This window comes from Rhinatrema bivittatum, chromosome 7, assembly GCF_901001135.1.
Source record: "Rhinatrema bivittatum chromosome 7, aRhiBiv1.1, whole genome shotgun sequence".
NCBI lineage: Eukaryota > Metazoa > Chordata > Amphibia > Gymnophiona > Rhinatrematidae > Rhinatrema > Rhinatrema bivittatum.
This window is the reverse complement of record NC_042621.1, coordinates 65,803,543-65,829,775: the sequence shown is the minus strand read 5'-3', so window position 1 is coordinate 65,829,775 and position 26,233 is coordinate 65,803,543. Positions and strand designations below refer to the sequence as shown.

Below are 26,233 nucleotides of genomic sequence, written 5' to 3'. Positions count from 1 at the left end.
CTGCCAGGGAGTGGGAAGAGGTAAGAACGTAGACTCACGAATAGTGCATGGTAAGGATGCAGGATGAAGTACAGCACCTTATGAAAACAGGCCAAAGAGAGGCAGGTAGAGAATACAGGTGGTTTGACATAATGCTATAGTATCTGAATGTAATCCAATCTGAAGTGCTGGAAAGATGGAATATAAATCAAAAACAAACAAGTACTGGAATGCAGAGGGTGAAGAGGAGCTCAGGCAGGGGGTTTCAGGCCCTAGCACACTGAGAAGATGCACTTTGCAAAGCATAGAGGACATAGGAAATACGGTCGAGGACAAGGCAGTAGACCTGCTGGAGAAGAGCAACAGCTGGAGGAAGCCTAGGTCAGCGATTCTCAGTCCTGTTCTGGAGACAAACCGGGAAACTACAGACCGGTTAGCCTGACTTCAGTGCCAGGAAAAATAATGGAAAGTGTTCTAAACATCAAAATCACAGAACATATAGAAAGACATGGTTTAATGGAACAAAGTCAGCATGGCTTTACCCAGGGCAAGTCTTGCCTCACAAATCTGCTTCACTTTTTTGAAGGAGTTAATAAACATGTGGATAAAGGTGAACCGGTAGATATAGTATACTTGGATTTTCAGAAGGCGTTTGACAAAGTTCCTCATGAGAGGCTTCTAGGAAAAGTAAAAAGTCATGGGATAGGTGGCGATGTCCTTTCATGGATTGCAAACTGGCTAAAAGACAGGAAACAGAGTAGGATTAAATGGGCAGTTTTCTCAGTGGAAGGGAGTGGACAGTGGAGTGCCTCAGGGATATGTATTGGAACCCTTACTTTTCAATATATTTTTAAATGATCTGGAAAGGAATACGACGAGTGAGATAATCAAATTTGCAGATGATATAAAATTGCTCAGAGTATTTAAATCACAAGCAGATTGTGATAAATTGCAGGAAGACCTTGTGAGACTGGAAAATTGGGCATCCAAATGGCAGATGAAATTTAATGTGGATAAGTGTAAGGTGATGCATATAGGGAAAAATAACCCATGCTACAGTTACACAGTGTTAGGTTCCATATTAGGCATTACAACCCAAGAAAGAGATTTAGGCGTCATAGTGGATAACACATTGAAATTGTCAGTTCAGTGTGCTGCAGCAGTCAAAAAAAGCAAACAGAATGTTGGGAATTATTTTATTTTAATTCTTTATTTATAAATTTTTTAATACATCGTAGATGTAAACAAATGGTAATTATTACTGATAAGGATTCCAAGGGAAAAAATCATATAACAAAGAAAAATCTCCTCTTAATTAAATACAACTATTCCGTATCAGACAAATTAACAATTTTTAGGCAAATAGTTAAGCATTGCTGAGTCTAAAGACAAAAGGAGAATTATTTTATGGAAATAATAAAATTATAGGAATAAACTTTTAACATAGCTCACAACTGAATTCTCTACTCTCTGTCCTAATCATTTGGATCCATAGGGGATGATGTAATTGGAGTTTGTGCCTCCAGAAATTTTTGAAACTGATCTATTTGAAAAAAGGTAAAGACTTGTTCTCCTCTTTTTATCTGACATTTGCAAGGGTATTGGAGGAGAAATGAATAACCCAAAGACTGAACTTTCTGTCTCATAGCGAGAAATTCCTCTCTCCTCAACCTAGTTATAGTTGCTAAATCAGGGTAGAATTTCAATGTTGGGAATTATTAGAAAGGGAATGGTGAATAAAACGGAAAATGTCATAATGCCTCTGTATCGCTCCATGGTGAGACCGCACCTTGAATACTGTGTACAATTCTGGTCGCCACATCTCAAAAAAGATATAATTGTGATGGAGAAAGTACAGAGAAGGGCTACCAAAATGATAAGGGGAATGGAACAGCTCCCCTATGAGGAAAGAATAAAAAGGTTAGGACTGTTCAGCTTGGAGAAGAGACGGCTGAGGGGGGATATGATAGAGGTGTTTAAAATCATGAGAGGTCTAGAACGGGTAGATGTGAATCTGTTATTTACTCTTTCAGATAATAGAAAGACTAGGGGGCACTCTATGAAGTTAGCATGTGGCACATTTAAAACTAATTTGGTGAAAGTTCTTTTTCACTCAACACACAATTAAACTCTGGAATTTGTTGCCAGACGATGTGGTTAGTGCAGTTAGTATAGCGGTGTTTAAAAAAGGATTGGATAAGTTCTTGGAGGAGAAGTCCATTACCTGCTATTAATTGAGTTGACTTAGAAAATAGCCACTGTTATTACTAGCAATGGTAACATGGAATAGATTTAGTTTTTGGGTACTTGCCAGGTTCTTGTAGCCTGGATTCGCCACTGTTGGAAACAGAATGCTGGGCTTGATGGACCCTTGGTCTGACCCAGTATGGCAAGTTCTTATGTTCTTCTTAACCAGTCATATTTTCAGAATAGTCACAGCAAATATACACAAGATGGATCTTCATACATGTGGTCTCCGCTCTATGCATATAGATTTATTACAGTTAACCTAAAAAGCAGACAAGTAGATTGGCCTCTGTGGAAAAAAAATCTTACAGTGGAGTTGTAGATAAGCTGAGAACTTCCTGTACATTTAAGACATTTCGTTTTACAACAGTTTAGAGTTACAACATTTGTAATTTGACACCAGTTATCTAACTCAGTGGTTCTCAACAGGTGAGGCGCAGGGCCAGCTGTCTCCTTATCAGCCCGGGTGGTTGAAGTCTCCTGTACTGGGCCTGATGGGAGGCTTCGCTCATTTACTTCTCCTCTTTCTGGCCCAGTGGGAGGCTGTTTCCTCTTTCACCCAGATCAGAGCGAGACATTAACAACTCCTGGGCCTGATGGGAGGCAAGCTTTACCTTCCCCTGCTGAGTCTGGGAGTGAGGCTGCTGCTACTGATCTCTTCGCCCTGTGAAGTGGGGGAAAGGAGGTTGGGGTTGCTGGGAAGATAGATGTGGAAGGGAGAGGAAGTGTGGGGGCTACTGAGCAGGAAGGGAGGGGGGTAGACAGAGTCAAGCAGTGGAGAGGGAGCACAGGGAAGACAATGTGTTGGGGAAGGGGTCAGGAATGCATGGCAGGGACCTATGAGTGGATGATTGAAAGGGAGTAATTGGGAGACGTGAAGGATGATGGAGACATGGAGGGAGAATGACAAGGGGTGCAAGAGTCAGAATATGTCAGTTTAGGAATGTGTATTTCTTCTCTTTGCTCGCAGTCCCGTTAGCACCGCCCTTGCAAGGGCTGCATCGTCTCGGGCCTGAATGTCCAGCCGATAGAACCTGGAGAAGGTGGTGTGCAAGAAAGACCACGGCACCGCTCAGCCGATGATATTGACAAGAGACAGTAGCTTAGCTTCCATGGAGGATAAGGCCTGGGCCATAGTGGAATGAGCTTTAACTTGAAAGGGTAATGGCTTCCTGCCTCTACATAAGCACCCGTAATCACTTTCTTGATCCACCGAGCGCTGGTAGCTTGCAAAGCTGTTTCGCCTTGTTTCCTTCCACCATGAAGAACAAACAAGCGGTCCATCTTGTGCACCGGTTCCGAAATTTCCACATACCGCACTAAAAGCCTACTGTCATTTAAAGGGCGGAGGAGGTGATAGTCCTCAGTGTCCATGAGTCCATCTAGAGACGGTAAGAAAATGGACTGATGCAAGTGAAATTCTAAAGACTACTTTGGGCAAGAAGGAAGGAACAGGCCGAAGCTGTAATGTTCCTGGAGTTATCTGGAGGAATGGTTCCCGACAATGCCTGTAGTTCACAGATGTGACAAGCCGAGCCTATCACCACCACAAACACAGTCTTTAGCATTAAATAGGCGCAGGGATAGATTGTGCAGCGGCTGAAAGGAAGCCCTGCTAAAAAGTCCAATACTAGATTAAGATTCCAGAGGGGAACCGGCCACCGTAAGGGTGGTCAAAGGTATTTAACTCCTTTTAGGAAATGGGCCAAGTCCGGATGCGCAGACAAGCGGGTTCCATTCACCTCGCCTCTGAAACAGGAGAGAGCCGCTACCTGGACCTTCAAGGAGTTAAGGGACAACCCTTTATTCTGGCCATCCTGTAAACATTCCAGAGCCATAGGGATTTTGGACATCCAAGGGGCAACCCCACGTTCCTTGCACCAGGCCTCAAATACCCTAAGGACGTTGAGAACTTCCACGCATGGAACAAGGTGGAAATTACCACCACCAAATATCATAAGAATATGCCTATACTGGGTCAGACCAAGGGTCCATCAAGCCCAGCATCCCATTTCCAACAGAGGCCAATCCAGGCCATAAGAACCTGGCAAGTACCCAAAAACCAAGTCTATTCCATGCTACTGTTGCTAGTAATAGCAGTGGCTATTTTCTAAGTCAACTTAATTAATAGCAGGTCTGGACTTCTCCAAGAACTTATCCAATCCTCCTTTTAAACACAGCTACACTAACCACATCCTCTGGCAACAAATTCCAGAGTTTAATTGTGCGTTGAGTGAAAAAGAACTTTCTCCGATCAGTTTTAAATGTGCCACATGCTAACTTCATGGAGTGCCCCTTAGTCTTTCTATTATCCGAAAGCGTAAATAACCGATTCACATCTACCCATTCTAGACCTCTCATGTTTTTAAACACCTCTATCATATCCCTCCTCAGCCGTCTCTTCTCCACGCTTCATCAAGTGAGCCCACTCAAGGGCCAAACCATAAGACAAAACAGAGTTGGATCCTCGTGAAGGATCAGACCTTGTTGGACCAGGTCACTATGCAGAGGGAGGCATAATGGGGGGGGGGGGGGGGGGGGGGGAGATCTCCACCAGAACACTCCGCCTGTCTGCATACTATGGGCATCTGGGCCATGGAGGAAAGGCATACTGTAAGTCCTCCTCTGGCCAGGCCTGAAAAAGAGCATCAATCCCCAGGAAGTGCTGATCTCTTCTGCAACTGAAGACTCTGGAGCCCTTCACATTGTGAGATAAGGCCAGCTCGTAGATGGCTGGGAGGCCCCAGCCATCTACGAGCAGCTGAAAGGATCCAGACTCTCTCTCCTTAGAAAGTCTGCTCCGATGTTGTCTTTTCCTGCAATGTGGGAGGCAGAGATCATCTGTAGGTTCAATTCCACAAGGTGGTCTTTCTTCAGAGACACTTGCTGTCTCTTGGTTCCTCCCTGGCTGTTGATGTAGGCTACCGTTGTTGCATTGTCTGATGTTATGCAGACCAGCTGACCCTGAAGTCTGTGACTGAACTGTAGACATGCTAAATCTGTCTGCCTGGGCTTTCAGGCAGTTTATGTTCCAGCACACCCCTTCCTTGGTCCAATGCCCCCTGTGTCGCCAGTTCCTGACAGTGAGCTCCCCACCTCTTGACGCTTGCATCTATCATGATAACTAGCCATTCCAGAGGGGACAGGCTTATAGCCTTGCTCAGGTGGGCTTCTTGCAGCCACCACTGAAGCAGAGAACATACTTCCATCTGTAGGTGTATGTGAATTGCATAGTCCTGCAACAGCAGATTCCAACGTGACAGCAGGGAGTGTTGGAGTGGATGCATGTATGCCATCATCCACAGTACTACCTCCAGGGTTGATGCCATCAGACCAAGGACCTGAATATACCCCGGGGTGTATAGTGTTAGGCAACAGGCACACTTGGCCATCATCTTCCTTATCCTCAAGGGTGGAAGGAAGACCTTGTCCTGTTTAGTGTCAAACCACACCCCCAGATACTTTAATGACTGGGAGGGCTTGAGATTGCTCTTGTCCCTGTTCACAACCCAATCAAGCTCCTGAAGCAGGGACAGCACCCTGTGGGTCACCTGGAGCCTGTCCTCTAACAACTTCACCCAGATCAACCAGTCATCCAAGCATGGGTGACCAGGATTCCTTCTTTCCTCAGTGTTGCCACCCCAACCACCATAATTTTGGAAAATGTTCTGTATAGCCCTAATATGGTAGGCAGCACAAAGTGTGGCTTGTACTTCTTTGCTGCTACAACTGTGCAAAAAATGTGACTGGATGACAGCCAGCTGAGTGCACAAAGTTGAGTAGGCATAGATCTGTCCCGAAGCACGCAACTAGAAGCACCTGTATATGCGTGCACACTTATGCACATTAAGTGAACAGTGCGTACACAGAGCTTGCCCACACCGCACACACTGAGGGTATATGGGGAAGGTAATGGCGATGCACAAAACCACTTGCAAAATGGTGCTGCGACATGGAGTGCTCACAGAGTCTGACGTTCAACCTGCTCAAAAGCCCCCTTCCCTTGCTCCAATGGGATCAGGAACATTGGCTGTACGTCATACAGAGCAAGGAGACCGGAGGAAAGACTTACCAAAGCCCTTCCACATTGGTGAATCAGGAGGAATCCTCTTCTCTTTTTATTTGCCTGGGCTTAGTTAGCATTTACCAGGGATCTCAGAAACTGGCTCAGGAATTCTTAACTGGGGGAGGGACCTTAAGGTATCACTGCAGGACTTATCTTTTCTCCACTTTAAAAGGTACATTTTCCTCATCTACTGAGTACTACAATCCCGCTATACCACCAATGCTGGTGTAGGGAAAACACATCCACATCTGCTAGGAGACAGAGATAGTGGAGGGCTGAGTTCACTGCAGGGGTATATCTAAGGTGACAGCAGCTTTGAAACCTGACTGACTGTTTCCATCTGCTAGCAGGGGAGCCAATACGCCATTGCTCCTAAGTCCATCTGGCTACACACGCTAGGAAAACCAGGTTTACCCATGTACATGTAGGCTTTTGAAAATAGCTATAATAAATGCTATTGAACTGTCAGTAGGTTATACAATTGTAAGTTCACTTTACCCACATCAATGGCTTTTGAAAATTGCTACAGTAACATGTTACATTTACACACAACACCTTTGAAAATCGTTGCAAGCTCTCTGGAAACACAGAAATACCTACAATACCTGAATGTAATCCACTTTGAATTGCCAAAAAATAGAATAGAAATCAAATAAAAAAATGGAAGGATGCGTATCTCCATGCTAAAGAGCCATCTAGGTTGGGATTGGCTCTTGCTCTAGATTACATGCTAGGTTTCTTCCAGATTTATATTTCTTCTTTAATAAGTCCTATCTCTGGCTGAAAACACACTTGGCCTATGTACAGAGAGGTTTCTGGTCTTTGTCACTTATATGAATTAGGGTGTTTCATTATCGGCAACCCCCATATGGCTGAAAAGCTGCAGCTTCTTTGTACCCTCAGACTTCAGCCTGAATTTTCAAAGTGGACTTACATCCCAAAGTCCAAGCTGAAAAGTTCCCTTGTTGTGCCGATACGCACGTACACAGAATGTGTAGGTCTAACTGTGTGTAGATTTATGCACATTTTAAAAAAAACAAAAACCACATTCCTAATTTCTTTCCCCTGCTCCCTACTGCGAGGGCTGGCAAAAGCACATCCTCTCCCCGCCCCCTCCACAGCTAATTTTCAAAAGCCAATCTGCATGCATAAACCTTTTTATAAAAGTCACCATGAGGTTTAGTAAAAACTAAAAATTTAAATGCATCTTTTTTTTCTAAATCTTTTCAATGAAAAATCATTGTCACTGGATTAGTTCCTTTTACATCTCTCACCCACACTAATCTTAAGAATTTATGGGGGCAATTAGTAAAGTGATTTTGCTTTATCCCTAAATGGTCAGTTTGAGGATATAATTCATTCACCCAGACTCAATGTGGAGGGGGGGGGCGGGGGTGTTATTTGTTATAAATAAGAATAACGTCATGGCAGGGACCAGCCCCATGCTCACTGCCAGCACATGACCCTCAGTAAGACCTGGCTCCTAGTCCTGGGATGGGTTTTCCTTGCCGTAGGTCGGCCCGGGCCAGGGCTGATGGGAAGAAGGTTTGGTAGTCACTCCTGGGAAGAGAGGTCCAGTCATCGTGCAATGCTCACACTCGCTGGATGGATTTAGGGCCCATGAATGCAACAGAGGTCCAGGAGAGGGTCTGGGGGGGCTCTGACCGCACAAAGTTACTGCAAGGACCAGACTAAAAGGAAGACAGGGGAAAAAAAAAAAAAGCCAGATTAGAGCCCTAGTTTCAAATGATCCCACTGGAGCAGGACAGTGTTATGGCAAAAAAAAAAAAAAAAAAGAGCACCCGGCCAATTGCATAGTAAAATAAAGAAGCAAAACATGGGATTGATTTTGAATAATGTACAATGGGAAAAAAAAAAATAAAAAAAAAGAAAGAATCCCTTCACTCCATGCACTAGAAAACAGGTATGGCCTTTATTAGCAAGTCCCCCACATGAGTAAACAGCAGCACATTAACTTCTCTACACTTATCACCAGTACAGCAAAAACCTGGGTAATCTCCAAGCTCGTTCAGAAACAGCAGGTGACAAGTTAGAAAAGGCTCCATAAATAAGAGCTGGAAAAATAAATTACCCACACTCCTTTTAGTGTTCAAGACAAAAAAAATCATAAACAGAACAAGTTACTATAGTTGATTTAAATTATACTGATCACCACCATCCATTCCCCCAAATTAGTATTCTTAAACTCTAGATTTTAGTGTCTGCCAAACACGTAAACCTCGTACAGGAGAATCCCGTTAACTGTAACAATGGACTGAAGAAGCAGATTGGCTTGTTAAGCTCCTTTGCCCGGTATTTTAAGAGGCCTCATATTGAGAGAGTGCAGGTGGAAATAAGTTAAGGCCCATTTTCTGGTGTTCTGGGAGATGCACACAGTCTCCATGGCCTCACATTGCTGAAAGTGTGCATTTAGACTACTGTTCTAGAAAACTCCTAAGCCAACCAAACAGAGGAGCTGTTGCAGATATTTGGCCTGCACAATATAAGATGGGAAACCATACAGTCAAAAAACCACTGCAAGGTTAAATAATGAACAATTAAAAAAAAAACAAAAAACTTCAAAGAAAAATTCAACAAAATTAAATGTATGCAAATAAATTAAAAAGCCAGAATAGTTTTTGCAGTAATGTCTTAATTTTGTTACAATTTCTCTTCATAATGTATATTGTGCTGCCCCTAGTTCATATCTGTACATTACATTTTGGTGGTTTACCTTGTCAACATTTGGCCTGTGATATTCTCTCTTACTTGAGCTGACTCAGAGGACATTCAACCTTTGTCCCATGACAGGGACTAAATGCCTCCCCATAATGGTTTACATACCTCTGAATTTCACAGAATGGAGGGCCTTAAACATAGCCCAACTATCATACATTTTCAAGAGTACCAGTTTGTAAACACAAATCAAGTAAAAATTTAACTCAGACAAAATATAAAACACTATTATTGTGTTAAACTAGACACCATTCCCATTTAAAAAAAAAAAAAATCATAAAGTTACAAAAATAAGATTATAGTAAGTGAAGGTGACCACAAAATCTTAGAATTTTAGTATATGGATGTTCAAAATGGCTGCCTAAGAAAGCTACAGGTATCTACAATATGCCCACATTTGAGATTTTATCTATCTATTCTTTCCAGCTTTTAAGATTCAGACCTTACCATGACTTTTGGTGCCAAAGGGTAATAAAACATAAAAGGGCTGTAGACTCGTGCTTAAGCTTTTTAATATCGCCAGTCATTTGGTTTATATTTGTGTGTCTGCGCATACCTGCACAAAATGAGCAAGGCAATAAAAAAAAAAAAAAAAAAAAAAAAAAAAAAGTGACACAAACGTCCTCCCTTACTCCTAAAATAATTGGGGCTTGGCCTCCGATTTGTGACGTTATGACGCAGCCTCCGGTCGTGGCGGGAGACCCTTGTCGAGCTGCACCGTGGCCTAGCAGCAGTACATCCCCACTCACAGCAGAGCAAGCATCCTTTATAAAGGTGACAACCTTACAGTCTAAATGGAGAACTGGCCCCAGGCTAGTACAGTTCAGCAAGCAGACAGATATTGACATGCAGGAATGTCCTCAACACGTGATAACACACCTCCATTAAAAAGCAAAACCTGAACTTACAATGTAATGTAAGTATTAAGATACTCCAGCGTAAACATCAACACTACACTACAAAACCCACTAATTTTATTTTTTTCAATGACAGTGGGGACTTGAAGGGTGATATCACAATTCCTCTATGCCAAGTCATTTTAGGCTTCGCTCTAGGTGATTAAAAAAGAGCCTTACCCCATTTTAGAGTGGCCTTGTACCACTCACTTTATTAATTCCTTTACTGCAATGGGTTTCTCTTTTCATGCAATTGTTTCCAAATCAGTTTGCGTTACTGATTTTAGAATTTGAGGTAGGTTGCCCAATAGAAGCTGTTCACAAATAAAAAAAGGTTCGCTGCCATTAAGCCACTCCTTCCTCTGTCCCAGAGGCCACACGTCAGCCCACTCACACTAGAAACCTACTTCAGATAGCTCAAGGGTGGCAGCACCAATGATGAACAGCATAGCAGCGCCCTGATGTTCTTGGCCCTCTAATGATGGGGGGGGCAGTAAGGCAACAGGCGCTTTCCACAGTACAGGTCCCTGTATGAACAAAATAGAAGCCGGAAACAAGCAAACTAAAAAAAAAAAAAAAAAGTTTTTTTCTACCTAATATTTTCTTAATGAGCCAGGAGTGCAGACTCCTTGTCTTTATTTTACTGGTCAAACATAAGTCTCCATTGCAAGCTATAAAACCCATAACATGCTGTCCTCTGAAATAGAGAGAGCCACCATATTAACCTAACAAAAATCTTTGCTGAAGATAGGATGATAAACACAGAGAGGGAGCCAGTCCTTGTTTTATCCCACTGCATGCATGAAAATACAGGAACTGAGAGAAATAAGGCTAGTAAGTAAGTGTTAGACTAATGATGGTCTCAGATGACCCCAACCATTTTGTTGGTGCTCTTCTAGCTGGAAAAAAATAAAAAAAAAGTTAGCAAGCTTGGAGGGAGAGCACAACGCTTTGCTTCACTTTATCCTCTCACTGCAAGGCAGCACAGGGCCAGGAACAGAACCCAGCTTTGAATCCCGCAGAGGCAGCATTTCCGGCCCTTTTTGGCGAGGGAAGTCCCAGTCACTGCACAACGGCGACACCTAATGACCGCATGGTTCCAGAAGAAGAATCCCGGCCGGGGACTGCCACCGCTGTGGTGACTGGGCTCCGTGTGCCGAGGGAGGTACCACTTGCCTGCAGGTGGTTGCAAACGAAGGCCCATGGCACTGTTGCCCAATAGACACCGCCGATTCCAGTTTAACTGGAAGCAGGAAGGAGCAGGTTGTAAATTCTGGGCCCAAAAACAAAAAAAAAATAGATTTGTTTTGCTGACATTATTACAGTACATAATGCTGCCTAAGAGCACGACCTGACAAGAAATATCTGGCAAGAGTTCATCTATCCTCCCTTTCCCTTCAGATTTCTGAAGCTGACTTCACATAAAAATGCTTTCAGTGGAGAGGAGGCCGAGACATAGCGCAGCGCGGCAGCTTAACAAGACTATGAAACACAGAAGAAGTCGTCCACAGAGCCGTACCCAAAGGGATCCAGAAAATTCTGCCTGCACCAGTTTAAAACAAAAATTTCCACCAATACCAGTTTCCAACAGGAACTGGGCATCACTGCCAAAACGAACGCTAACAAAAAAAAAACACGCTACTTGCTGTACAAATATCCAGGTCACAGCCTGACTCTCTGGTCCAGGATAGCCAAATAGTCCATGAAAAAATTTGTCACATAATGCAGTTGTGTCTTACGGAGCAGAAATATAAGACAAACCACTTCTCTTATCATGGAATAAAATAAACTTTTGCAGTTGTAAACAAAGAAAACAGCCTCCAAAAACAGAAAGAAGCAAAAATGTAGTTGGGTTTTTTTTTTAAGTCCTTGTACATTATGGATGGCAGTCCAGGAAGAGCAAGGAATTATGCTTTGTTTAGCCCACCACCGGTGCAATGCCAGGCTTGGCTTCCTCGTGCACGCAAGCCCTCTCTCTCGGCAGGTATCTGTCGTGGCATTCGGGGTACAAATGGCCGCCTCTTCACGCATGCTCATCAAGAAACCGCAGGTGAAAGGCGTTCACTTTCTCCAGAAGTACCTTCAATTTGTCTGCCGGGGGAAGAATGGTCATTCTAGACAAAAAACAAAACCAGAGTCAAAAAATACAAGTTCTGAGATCATAAAAATATGTCCGTTCCTAGTACTGGTCCAGGCTTGCCCCACTAAAAAGATTCTGGTAGTTTAGACAAAGCTTATACTTACGCAAAATGTCTGTTAAAAAATAAAACAAAAATGTGGTTTGACGATTGCTTTACCTGCAGTAAGGCGGGGAGTTTCCTTACCAGTAACTAGGTCCTCTGTAGAGAGCAGGATAAACCAGCCATAAAATCAATGGACAGGGCCATCAATAAGATTATAGCATCCACAGGCAGAGAAAGGTTTGCCCTCAGAAATCAGCAGGGGGTGGGGGGGGGGGGTCCCAGTTTCTGGCACTCTAAGCGCATGCTTATGTTCCCTGTGCCTAAGTCTGGCCCTGCTCGTGGGAGACATCCGATGGCACAGACATGGACCTGTCTTTCTGAGCATGTGCGGGAATACCCTGCACACAGCCTCCCAACTCATGAGCCCCTCAGTTTCTTTGAGACTCTCTGGGGGGAGGTGAGCGGGCAATACATGTGTGACTGATTTATGCTGCTGTCTAAGGCAGGGGCTTTCCAAACTTGTCCTGGAGACCCCCACAGCCCATTGGGTTTTCAGGATATCCATAATGAATATGCATGGTGTATGCAAATTCATCTCATGCACATTCATTGTGGATACCCTGAAAGCCCAATGGGCTGTGGGGTCCCCAGGACAGGTTTAGGAAGCCTTGGTCTAAGGAGAACCCTCTTGACATGAAAACGACTTTTCACTCAGCTGACAGCCTGAATTAAATCAGCCAGAACTAGTAGGAATTCCCACGCCAAGGATTGCTTAAATGGAAAAACTGACTGATGGACAACCCAGACCCCACCCAGCGCAGTGTACTAATAGATGAACAGGCTGTGCAGAACACCTTGTCCAAAAGGTACGAACCGATGACCAAGCAGCAGCTTTGCAGATGTCTTCAGTAGGAGTGTCCCTCAGAGAAGCCACGGCTTGCACTTGACAAGCCATGACAAGAGTACAATCTGTAAGCCAGCTACTGCATAGCATTGTGCTGTACAGTCTGCTAACCACATAAAGAGAGTTGTTTGGGCAACTGCCCTTCCTAACCTGTTGGGATCAAAGGATACAAAAACAGTTGTGAAGCACGACAACGAGGCTGCGCTTTCTGCTAGGGCTCTTACAGCTCGAGGAGCGAAGCACCCATCCTCCTTTATCTGCATGCATTTTTTGGAAGGAAAGTAGGAAGCACAATTGTTTGGGTGTTGTGTAACGCAAGTATTATTTTTGGAAGAAACAGGATGAATATGTAGAACGGTTGTGTAAAAGAAACCGAACACCACGCACTGAAGGTAGAGCAAATAAAAGACCAGAGCCTGTAATTCACTCTCCGTGCCAAAGTGATGGCTACAAGGAACACCAACTTTCAGGTAAGAAGTTTAAGGCCAATGCAAGAGGTAGAAAGGTTACACGAATTGGGGGGTTTACCGACTGGAGGCTTGGTATGCCAGTGTCTTCATGAACTTATCGGTGAAGCATGGAGAGCGTTAGGACCTCCTTGCACCCACTAGTGATAACCCATGTTGGCACTGATTTGTACCTTGATTGAGGTGCTGAAGCCTGATGAGAGGAAGAAGGTCTGACCACAAGACAAGAGGCCCAGATAATTGGTTTCACATCATGCAGAGAATCTCTTCCACATGAAATTGTAAGACCTCCTTTTTGAAGGTTTTTTTTTTTTTTTTTTTTTGAGTTCAGGTTAGAATGTCCTCAGCATTCCTGGGAAGGAACAGAGGAGGATACTACTGTGCACTCAACATCCAAGGATAGAAGATATAGGAGGCAGTTTTCGCCACCCTCTTGGGTGAGGAGATTGAGGGCTGAAATCAGCAAAGAGAGGAAGTAAGGATACTACACCTGACGCAACCAAGCCAGAGCTTTGAAACGATTCTTGTGGACAGTTCTGATGAGGGGAATTGGAGGGTTAAGCATACAGTTGGCATATACTTTAGTGTAGTACAAAAGCATCAGGAGCTGACCTGCAATTGCTGGGGCTCAAGGGACCAGAACTGACTTTCCAGTTGGCCTCTGGTGTGAACAGATCAATCACCAGTGGTCCCTAACAGAGGAACAGATTAGCAGTGACCCTCTGATCTAGGGACCACTCATGAGGCTGCAGGCCTTTGCTCAGCCAGTTTACCAGGGTATTGTCGTCACCTGGAGGTCCCATGCCCAGAGGGCTAAAGAGCCTGTGCCTCCTAGGTTTATAGAAAACATGGTCACTTGATTTTCTGGACAGCAAGTGGGAGAGAAAGCTCTCAAAGCACAGGATGGCCCACAGTTCCAGAAGACTCACCTGCAGACGACTTTTCCCTTCAGACCACTCTCCTTGGGTCCACAAAAAGCATCAGCGTGCACCCCTCAGCCTCTAGTAGAGGCGTTGGTAGACAGAACTACTTTATGTACTGGGCCACGCAACTGAATTCCTAGGGCAAGAACTCTTGTTTCATAAAGCTCTGCCGAAATGCCACATCTCAGGATTCATGAATATCAGGTGAGAACAACTGAAGCACTTGATCCCACTGATTGTGGACAGGCCATTGAAGGAGAGTCAGAGGAACCATGTGGACCACTGTCATCATGTGACCCCAGCAGGACAAAGAGTGACCTTGCTGACTCAGTTCCATTGCAGGAGACCCCATGAGGCCCATTAAATCCCCAGTCCTCTCGAATGAAAGAAAGGCCTTCTGAAGAGAGAGTGTCTCTCCAGGCTCCTATTAAATTGGATTCTCTGGGATGGGCTCAGCTTGGGCTTTGGGGAACTTGATGAACCCCCACTGACTGAAGAAGTTGAATCATATGGAGGTCTCTCAGAGCACTTGCAGAGGAGCCACTCAACCATGCACAAGATCACACAGACTCCCTACTTCCATAGCTGCACAGTTACAATGGGCCAGGCATGAAGAGCCTCGGAGCAGCAAAGAAGCTGAAAAGGAATCAGTTTGCACTGGTGATGCACACCCTTCTACCACAAACATGAGAAATCTCCGGTGAGTGGGACGCATAGGAGTGGAAGGGCTTTTTCATGATTTGCCCCATCTTGTTGGAATTCCATGCCCAGGGAAGCACCCCTTACAGAAGGCCAAGTAAAAGAACATGGCTTTTTTCCCCCCCCCAGTCCTACTGCACCCAAAAACTTTTTTTTTTTAATAGTTGAGGAGAAATGCATTAAAGGACTAATATTCAAACATCTCGCATAGCGGCAGAGTCTGCATGTGCACTGTGCATACAGACTGTGCCAAGAATTCTCAAAGCAAACTTGCACAGGCGAGTTGTGTGGAAAATACTTTAGGAAATTGGTCAAGTATGTGCACACATTCATTTCTGACAAGATATATCCCTCCTCTTCTGAGGGCATAAAAAAAACAAAAAAAAAAAAAAAAAAAAAAAAAAACAACTTACATGTGTATGCTTATGCCCATTCTTTTTAAAAAGCTAAAAGCATGCACGTTAAGTTGCAACTTTACTCTCACCCCAGATGCCTCTTCGTGCATATAAAAAAAAATGCACAAAAAAAAACAAACCACAGACTTGTATGCAACAGTTCTAAGCACACTGGGCCCTGATTTTCAAAATGACATTTATACACAAAACTGATTTATGCACACAAGTCATTTTGAAAATCAAGCCAATAAAATATATTCTTTGAAAGACTTTATTGTATCAAATATTTATATTTACTTCAGAAGGCTTGATTACTTTTTTGGATTCATCAGGGTCTCTGTGCCTTGATTTATTTTGTTTTCCTTATTGGTGTTTTGAATTTGGTTGTTTTATGTGCTCTTTTAGTAATGCTTTTAGTTTTGATTATGTTCTACATTTTGGATGTCTATTTTAGTATCAGGTCAGCAGAACAGAGAGGGTTAGGAGATTGTGCTCAAGGTCCCTGTGTATTGTGGTTTGTGCGCGTGGGATACTCCCCTTATAAATTTTGGAGTGGCTAAGCCTAGTTGTAGGAAATTGTGTTGTGGCATTGGTGCCCGGGGAGGGCATCTGACTTTTGTAGTTTTGGAAGTTGGCGAGTGATTTGCAGGGGTGCAGGAGGACAGCAAAGTTGGCACATCTGCCACAGAAAAATGCATGGGGGGGGGGGGGGGGGGGTGAACTGAGGCTATCCAGAACGTCGCACTCCCCATGTTCTTATTTTTATGCAGTTTTATTATTGCTTATTGTAACTCCCTTTGGGCACTTTGGTGGAAAGGCGTGTAATAAACTGAACGGTAGTAGGTCTCCTGTGTCACCACACATCTGCTGTACCATTATGAGCGGAGTCCCGCAAACTTATCAAGCCTTCCGGTTTGGCTTGGCGTTACGGACATATTAAACAATCAAAATTACCTCCGAGTGGTACAACAAAGCTTTTAAACAAAAAGGTTCCATAATACAAATTTCACCCGTAACTTACCTGAAGATTATCCTGTTATAAATCACCGGGCACATTTAAAAAAAAGAACCTTTTGTTTCAGAGACACAGACCGTACCTAAAATGGTAAGTTCCTTCCTTCTGACCAAATCCACTGCCAGGAACAACACAGATTCCGGTTTCCTCTAGCAGCCTCATACAGTAAAACATGTCAGCGGCCATACCGAGATCCTGAAGAAACAAGAGAGAGTTTTCTGCATTCAATACTGGGGTTTAGTACATTTCAAAAAAAAAAAACAAAAAAAAAAACACCCTCTTCCTCCCCATTGCATAGCAAGAAACAAAAACAGGACAAGGCTTTTACCATAGAGCAAGCGTCGCGAGAAGTCCACGATATGGGGGAGGGGAAACATTCTATGCAAAGAGAAATCTAAAAGTAGTAACCAATCCTCCATGGGATATCCCTGAACTTGGGACCCTCTCCCCTCCATCTGGCCTACACCCCTAAGCCAACAAATTCCAGACACAGGATCTAAGAAACATTAACTCCCAGTAATTTTACCAAGAAGAAAATTCTCTAAGTGAGAAGGATCAAAAAAAAGAAATGATTTTATCCCGGTAAGAAGCAGCACCAAATACGATGAATTTCAACAATAGTTTGGTTTCTTCAAGCTGTCCTTCATTGCATTTGTTTCCCTGCCCACCTGCCTCTTCCCTCACCCTCAGTTTTCTCTCTATTACCCCAGGAAAGTAATAAGGAGGGTGTACAGAAGCCTTTTCCCCAGGTACATAAGCCACAAAAAAAAAAGACAGGAGACTCTTGGGCATTTAACACTCAAAGCACTGCTTCCTAGCAACTCAATCATTGCATCAACTCAAGCCCAAGTCTTGCTGGAAAAAAAACGAACAACTTGGTGGCCAACACTGCTGAGACGACTTGACAACGATCCTCCACATCACCGTCCCACTTTCCTCCCCTTACACTGGATCTTAATTCTCATTAAAGCAAAAATCCTCTGCTCTAAGCAACTGCCATCAAATAAAGCCAGGACGACGACAAAATGTAGAGCAATAAAGTTACAAGAAAGATACGGGACCTTTGCAGCTGCGATGGCTCTGGGAGGGAGGAAGATCCTGGGGAAGGCGTACATGGCCCCCTGCAGAGGGTTGCACTGAAGGCCTGGCACTTGGTTAAATAACTCTTCTGTCAGTTTGGCTTTCTTCGCCAGGCTGCTGAGAACCGTGTTCTTCTCCTGGTAAAGTGAAGCAGAGGAATGATCCTGTCATGCTCGCGTAACATTAGCCGGCGGGATCAGTGGGTAAGGAAGCAATACGCAGCCAGCGTGCTGGGCTAAAGCTCAGCGATTTCTCTCTTCACCATTTTGGATTGCAATTGTTAACACAATCAGCCAAGGCAAATGCCTAGATTTTGCTGCGGCTTAGGATTACAATCCATAATCGCAATTTTTTTTTGGCCTGTCTACAGCAGATGGTTCCATGTTAACGTTATAAATGCAGATGCTGAACTTTAAACACTGTCAAAAGCCATACGGGAAAGGTCTGTAGAGCCAATATTACATTCCCCTCCCCGCAAAGCAACAATTCTTGTTTTGTGATGATAAATCAGGAAGGAAATTTCTACTCAAAGTTATAAAAAGGACAGTTTCAGAGTATAATACTGTCTACCATCTTGTCAAAATGTTATTTTTTATAAATTTATTTTTAAAGGCCTATGCTGTTCCAGTGGGAGTTGTATTAAGTTTATTAGCTGGAGGTACATATATATTTTTTAAATAATCACTATATGTTGCTTTCCCTATCCCAGCTGTCAATTGCTCGGTCACTGTGATGGGAAGTTTGGAACGGGTTAGAGGGAAGATTACCAAGACCGACCCTAATAAACTGTTCGTATGACTCTTCCTCAGGACCAGGGGGGTTCACCACTACGTCCATGGCTGCCTGGCCCGAGACAGGAGGGCAGAGACGGACAGACAGCATCTTCACCAGCTGCTCTTTTATCTCCGGGTGCAAGTTAACCACCTCCATGTATCCCCCTCTGTAGCCACATCTGAAAGAGGTGCCAGAGAAAACAAAAAGCAGATTCAGAGTCAGAACAGCAGTTAAATGTTGCTGAGCAAATATCAACTTGGAATTGTTTACTCACTCTAAAGTAAACAAAAATGAACCCCAAAATTTGTAAGCTCTCAGCAGGGGAGGGGATGGATAGGAGCAATTTTCAGTAACCTGCCTAAGTGGAAAGTCCACAGACAGTGTTATACCCGTGGATCTGGTACACAGTTTTCAAAGACGAGAACGCATGTAAGTTTCCCCTCTAAAAAGTGCGATTATGGAAGAATTCAGTGACAAACGTTCCTGTGGACTTTGCACCTCCTTTTTCTGTGGCCAGAGAAAGGGAGGGGGGTGGTAAACAGATTTGAAGATTTCGTTTTGTGTATGCACTTAAAAAAAACAAAAACTCACCTTCACCACCCAAACGTGACCCTGGTAACGGAGAGCAGAAGCCAAGGAACTTGCATATTAAAAACTACATCAAAATCGATAAATACATGAAAAATTCTGATATATATTTATATAGTATCTTGCATCCAAGCCAGATCTTAATGCAGTTTCTAGTTTAGTACTGCAGGAAGAATTCTGAAACTCGCCCCAGGCAAAGTGGCATGTGAAGCTTGATGCTGACAAGTGTAGGGTAAAGCACTCGTGCAGGTGCAAACTAAAATAAAAAAAAAAGCACAATTATCAGGCCCTCAACTATCCAAAATGCTCAGCTAACCCACATCTCGCTCAGGAATGCTGGGGAGGGGTTGAATTAGGGAGCACAGTAGTTTTCTTCTGCTCTGCTCATTCCAGCCTCACCCCCCTTCCCTCCCGAGCAGCAAAGAGTCTCAGATAATCTTGGATATTTGATTAACGGACACCAGCACCACCTACTTTCCATGAATGCAGCTTTTCCTGCCCTCTGAATGGGGGTAACGCATGCCATCAACGATCCGGAACCACCGATTGCTGACGGACTGGGAATAAATGAACTCCCATCTGTACAGGGGTGCGCCCCGATGTGCACTAAAACAAGGTGTATGAAGCGAGGAAGGACGACATCCTTGCACTTTAAAAGGCTTTCGTAAAAAACCACCATGCCTGGCATCCAAGGTTCAGTTTTTGGCTGCCCCCCCCAATCAAAACAAAAACAAACACACACACACAAAACACACCTTCCCTAAAGGCCAATATAAAAGCAAGGTGAGGTGCAATAAATCACACCAACTGAAACGTAACGAGTGTGGAAAGAAGAGGGCCCGAGAGCAGGAGACGTACTCGCCCATGTAGCCCTTGGAGGTGGAGTGGAAGGAGGCCAGCTCAACGTTGCTGGAGTACTCTGGTCCCATCTCGTACAGAACTTTTTTGAAGGAGTGAAACTGGCAGTCCTCTGCATAAACATTGTCCTGATAGACCTGCAGAGCCAGGAAAAAAAAAAAAAAAGAAACACACACACACACGTATGCAAACTGCAAGATCCTGCAAGCTGCACAGTCAGCACTGAGAAGTCTAACATGTAAACGGCTGCACGTAATGAATTTTTAAAGACGGGATCCAGCAGCGAGGGAGAGTAGACATTTGCGGGCCGACGCGATTTAAGGCGCACTCTGCGCGTGCAACTTCGTTCTCCATTTCACGAGGAGTTTGGCACGTGAAAGACGCGCACACGGACACAAGGATACCCGTGCGCACAGTTTAGGGCTCCTCTATGCAAACCCCCATGTTAAGCGAGGCATTAGATATTACCCCGTGTATTTTCCGAGCTGGCATCCCACACACACTGTAGTATTTTTATTTTAAGGGATAGGTCACAACTTTTCCCTGTACAGATGGGAGTCACGATACATTCGCCTGAAACGATTGTGGCGGTCCCAGGTGCTGCCATCTTGCCACAAAGGCCCGCGGTTATTTATATTTAAGTAGAGGTTTGATCTCCTGCTTTAGCAGTGTTCATAATGCGACTGCGCACCTAATGCGGTTGGGAAGTAGGAGCATTAAAGCTAAGCTCACCCTCCCCCCCCCCCCCCCCCAATCCAAGCTGTACTGTACGAGTTCTAAAGTCTTGGTAAAGAGGCCTGAGGTAGGACTGTCCCAGCTCACGCGTCACCATCCTACACTTGGGATTGTCACCAAAATGACAGACGCGAGGGGGCCTGTAAGGAGCACGAAGCTATAACCTTAAGGCGGTCTTACCTCATCAGCCAGCAAGAAGAGGTTCTCCTCCCACGCAAAATGAATTACATCTTCAATGCACCGTCTGCTCTGCACTTGACCTAGAAGGACAAACATCAGAAATCATGGTTTTCAGCCCACTACCGATTTCTGAAGCCAGAACAGGATTGTCACTTCTCCCAGATCAACCCAAAAAGAGGATGATGATCCGGTTCCCCCGCACACAGAGCAGTAGTTCCGTGTTCCCTAAGGAGAGGAGGAACTACATCTCCCAGCATGCAGTGGGACAAAACCAGGCCTGGATCAAGCTCCCTGGGCTGACCTGGCAACCCTAGGCCAGAATCAGTTACACTGTTCTACAAGGTTAAGATTTCAGCAAGGCCAAAAAAAAAAAAAGTGTCTGTTTTTTCAGATTCCCTGCTGGAGGGGGAAAGCGGGTGGGCAGGGAATGGAAACACAGAATCACATTTGCTATTTTTAAACCAACTCCCGGTTTCCACTCGAGATCAATTCTGTCATTTGCATCCCAATCAGCACTCCTAATTTCCTTCGAGTCAGGAGCACCTGCAAACATGTGTTTATAAAATGAACTGCGCTAGCACCGCTGATTGAAAGATTACAGCAACTCTGAACTACAGCATAATCCTTCCGTCCCAACCACACACTTTAGCTATAATTACTTCTTTCTGCTTGATGAAGAGTTGAGAGCAGGTAAAAAAAAAAAAAAAAAAAAAAAAATGCATGCATTAGTCTCTCACATGCTTTGAAATTTCCCTAGGAATTGTAAAGATATCCAGGGCTAAAGGCTGGGATTATGACGGCTGAGAGGAAGAGATAGTGTGGTTCGTTAAAGAGCTGAAGATCTTATCTCCCCTAACCACCCAGTCTACAGAAGTTGACAAATCCCAGATTCTAACAAATCCTTTAATGGTCCTTCTATCCTGATAAAAAGGAACTCTAGGGGGTAACGTATAACCCTGCAGCAGATTTTCAATTACAACTCCATAATCTTCTCTTTTTTTTTTTTGGCATGCAGCAGCACACGCTAGATTCTTTGAAATATCACTGTGTGTCTATCTCTTGGCTCTATGACTTCCCTCTTTTGGTCTCCTTTTTAAATTTTACTTGCATACATTTTTGGGATAAATGCATGCACTTTTTTTTTTACTACAGGCACACCCTGTTTATTCATTACTGAATGCCTTCTTCCCAGTTAAACGCTGCATTTCTAGTGTACACGTCTCAGCATGCCAGCTGCCTGGGGTTCTGATAAGGATCAGCCAGACACTGCCCAAATGCACTTGGGTTCGCTGTGGTAGGTGGAGCTAAGTAGGCCAAGCTTTCAGGAATTAAAAAAAACAAAAAAAAAAAAAAAGACTGATACTTCCTTGAGAATAAAAATATAAAAAACTGTCACGTCACCAGCTGAAACAGTGCCAAGACTTGCTCTCTCTACCGTCAGCAGTTCTACAAAAAGCACCAAGAACCCACTTACAGCTCGATACAGTAACATTCATTTGAAGATTTCTAGTCTGTAACGAGCTCGCTGCGCACAATTCGGACGTGTAAGGCAAACCAGCGATACAGTCTCCAGTTTCGCGCGTCCGTAGCGCTTCTTAAAACAGACGCGTAACCCTTCCCCACCCGGCATGTAAATGAACGAATTAGCTGTATAATGAAGGAATTAGCTATTCCCCTCCGATACCGTAACGCGTGCTCAGGTTCTCATTAGTAACGCACTGTTTTGCCGCGGCCGTAACGTGTTAGTTTACCGCCTCCCCCTAGTAGGAGTTAGGACTGTGAGTCTAGTAACAAATCCATCGACACCGCTTAAGACACTCAAAAACAATAAAACACAATAAAAAAAAAGCGATACAGAAATGATCGAGAAAATGTAATGTGGGACACATAAAACCTGTCAGAAAAAAAAATAAAAATTTTTAAATACCTGTCGGAGGGCCGCGTGGGTACAGGCAGCGGGAGCCGGGTGGTCGCGTGTTAAATCTAGGCCGCGGGCGGGTGGGCGCCTGTTCCAGGCGGCAGCGGCGGCGGGGGGACACGCGTTAGTTCGAGACGGGCGGCGGGTGGTCGCGTGTTAAATCTAGGCCGGGTCCACACAGGCGCGCATTCATTCATCCAGGCGGAGGAGCCGGCGGCTTTCGCCGCCGGCTCCGCCTGAATGAATGAATGCGCGCCTGTGCGGACCCGGCCTAGATTTAACACGCGACCACCCGGCTCCCGCCGCCGCCGCCTGGACCCACGCGGCCCTCCGACAGGTATTTAAAAATTTATTTTTTTTTGAACACTCAGGTTTTTACATATTTTGGTATTTTTTTTTTCCACTTCATGGTGCCTGTCATTTCAAATGTCATTTGAAATGACAGGTACCAGCGCACCCTGGTTACTGTATAGGCGCTGTATTAAGCGCCTATACAGTAAAATGGGTTACGCGGGCATAACCCTTCCCTACCGCTTTAAAGCCGCGGCATGCATTTGCATGCGATTAGAGGAGAGTATCGGGGAGTTAGTGAAGAGAACTGTGCGTGCGGGGAGGAAGGGTGCGCCTGACACTGCCGCACTGTTATTACCGCGGCCTTACAGGATCGACCTGACAATCAGTTAAAAGGGAAGCAGTGATTACAGGAGAGGGCCCCAGGACGAGTTCCTGTCACACATACAAGGAAAGATGGAGAGGACCATGGGAATTCATCTCCCATGTCCAGCATCGGAGCTGGGGCTACATCAGTTTAGCAGCATTTTGAAGACGCTTTTATCTGGTTAAAACATTTTCAGCTGAAACTAAAGAGAGAGTGTGTTCTAGGATCAAGCTGTTGTGTTTTGAAATTAAATTGCAGCCATCGTAACTACGAGAAACAGGAGGGATACACTGTCCTGGGGGATAGTGACTAGTCCCTGCAGTGACATCCCTTCTGATGGGGTCTGCTCGCTGCTTTCTTCAGAATGATAGAAGAAAAACACACAACTCTCTCCTTGGAGACAGATTGCACCTTCTTCCTAACAAGTTGCTGCTGTGTTTGAGGATCCTCGCCGAGTTTAAACCGAAGACATGTACTCTCCCCACCTTCTAGGTTTCCTCCTAGCCTTTATTTGTTTTTTTATTCTAAACCTAAATTTCTCAGTTGCTCTGCTGATATCCTATTACTTGTTTTCTCCTGACACCAATCATCACTTCCAGCTCTGGTGTAATCTGCAGCTGCTTGGTTCTGACTGTCAAAAAGCTATCTTGCCAATTTTGGCGTATCTGGGTAGTCCGATCAAGTTGCCGACTTGAAATAAAGATCCAGTCTTACGCAGCAGAAAGTCACAGGAGCTTCTTGGGGGTGGGGGTTTTTTTTTGGCTGCACTGGCAGTACACAACCGTGGTCAGAAATCAAAGCACTGCAATTGCTAGGTTTGCAGCACAATTTCCTTATTCACAACTCACTGTATAACCTTGGTAAGGTCACTTAAGCTCTTTGGAGTAAAGACCAGTCCAGTGACTTATTTTACATACCTCTGTGTACATTGGTGGCTTTATAGAAACATAGAAATGACAGCAGAAGACCAGTCTGCCCAGCAAGCTTTCACACTTCTTTTTCTCTCTCATACTTGTGTTACTCTTGGCCCTTATTAGTAACTTTTTGGCTCTTGTTACCTTCCACCCCCGCCATTGATGTAGAGAGCAATGCTGGAGCTGCATCTAAGTGAAGTATCTAGCTTAATTGGTTAGGGGTAGTAACTGCCACGCTTGTTTATCCAGCCTGTGCAATTCAGTCCTCGTTGGTTGTTATCTGAATATAAATCCTCTTCTTTATTCCCCCCTGCTTCTGTAATTTATTTATTTATTTTTTTAAACTGTTTTACTAACTCAGTATTTAAATGATAAAACGAGAACGTGGTGAAAGTAAAATCTGCCTGAGAACACAGAACATGTGGTACACTAGAGTCCCATTTGCTTATTCCAGCTCCAAAAGAAAGCATTTAGTATGTTTGAAGATGTGTCTATAAAGGACGTCTTTCAACTGAGATCCATTTGGTATGTAATAGGCTACAATCTACTTAGAACGACTGATGTCACATTAGGTGGATTGTGTGTGTAAAATAGTCCTGCACAATCATGCTATGGACACTGGATTGTCTAGTCTGGGGGAAAAGGTAATTCCTGTCCTCCAAGTCTGTATGCTCATGAATATGCATACACTGGAAGCAGTGCTTGAAAATCTCTCATTTGCATATTTATCAGGGATATACCCGGAAAAGCCAACCAGTGTATGGCCCTCAAGGAACCGAAGGTTACCCAACCCCTGCTGTAGTATAATATTATTTCGGCACAGCACATCAGCAAGGCTGAAATGCAACCCTACGGGCATAAAACACTATTACACAGAACTATATGAGGAGCAGGACATATGCTTGGCTCTCTAGTTCTGACAGTCTCCTCTGTGTTACCTGCCGATAGCGTCGGCGTTTTCTCCTTGACGCTGGCCTTCCCTGCGGCTCGGCTCCACGCGAGTCGGGGCTTCGGCCACGCCCCCTTGTGACGTCAGCAGAAGCGCCGGGCAGCGTGGGAGATCTGGCTTATTTAAAGGGAGCTTCTCCTCTCCTGTGTTGCTTCGGCCACAAGTGTGTTAGGAGAGTTTCGTTGCTGTGTTCCTGCTACCTGCCTGACCCGGACTGCTACTGGATTATTCTGTTTGCTGCCTGCCTTCGGATTCGTTGCCTTGGTACCTGTTTGCTTGCCGCCTGCCCCGACCTGGACTGTTACTGGATTGCATTACCTGCAGCCTGACCCTTGGACCACCCTTTCTGGATCCTGTCTCGCTGCTGGGCTACCTGGCCTATTCTACTACTCAAGGTAAGCGGCCATCGGCCTTGGTTCCACGTACTAGTATAACACTCTGGACCTCTGCCTTGCTCCAGTTTCCCCCCCCACTAGCTGATCCAGAAGATGCTCGGAGGGAGGAGGAGCAGGTGAGCACTGGACCCAATAAGGAGTCACCATATACCCAGATAATTGAGAACCACCAACATTTAAAAAAAACACACACAAGAACAAACACAAAAACACACACACAAAAAACAAAAACACATCACCTGTGAAGGGTAAGAACAGATTTTTTATAGTAAAATGCTGCCATGCACGTGCATGGTGTTACACCATAATCACCACGCACCGACACAGGAGCACTGAAGCCCAATGCGGTCCTCCGAAAACCTGAGAAGGCGGACAGGAGGCATGAACAACTGACCTGTGGGGTTTCCGGGGTTGATGATGCACAGGACGTTCGGGTTACAGTACTCCCTGGCCTGGTTCAGAGCTCGGCGCAGTTCTCCGACATCCAGTGCCCAGCAGTTCTCCTCGTCCAGGTAGTAATTCACCTGAATGGCGTCCAGCTCTGAGATGGCTGCCGAGTACAGGGGGTACTGTGGTATCGGGATCATCACTCCGCTCCTGGACTTCCCCCAGCCCGACACGAGGATCTTCAGAATACTCTGGAGAAGGGCAGGGGACAAGAGGGTCCTGCTGTT

At 44.7% G+C, this 26,233-nt stretch overlaps 1 protein-coding gene across 1 annotated transcript in view; it reads right to left on the bottom strand.

Moving 5' to 3' along the window:
* Positions 1-8,201: 8,201 nt before the first annotated feature.
* Positions 8,202-26,233, bottom strand: part of GPT2 (glutamic--pyruvic transaminase 2) — a 30,850-nt gene continuing 12,818 nt past the window's right edge. The window contains exons 5-11 of the mRNA XM_029608467.1: positions 25,954-26,197; positions 20,726-20,805; positions 19,811-19,947; positions 18,368-18,542; positions 17,572-17,727; positions 16,593-16,705; positions 8,202-12,038 (exon numbers count right to left, since the gene is read on the bottom strand). Of these exons, the coding sequence (XP_029464327.1) occupies positions 11,948-12,038; positions 16,593-16,705; positions 17,572-17,727; positions 18,368-18,542; positions 19,811-19,947; positions 20,726-20,805; positions 25,954-26,197 (996 nt within the window). The 3' untranslated portion in view covers positions 8,202-11,947. The remainder of the gene's footprint in view (positions 12,039-16,592; positions 16,706-17,571; positions 17,728-18,367; positions 18,543-19,810; positions 19,948-20,725; positions 20,806-25,953; positions 26,198-26,233) is intronic.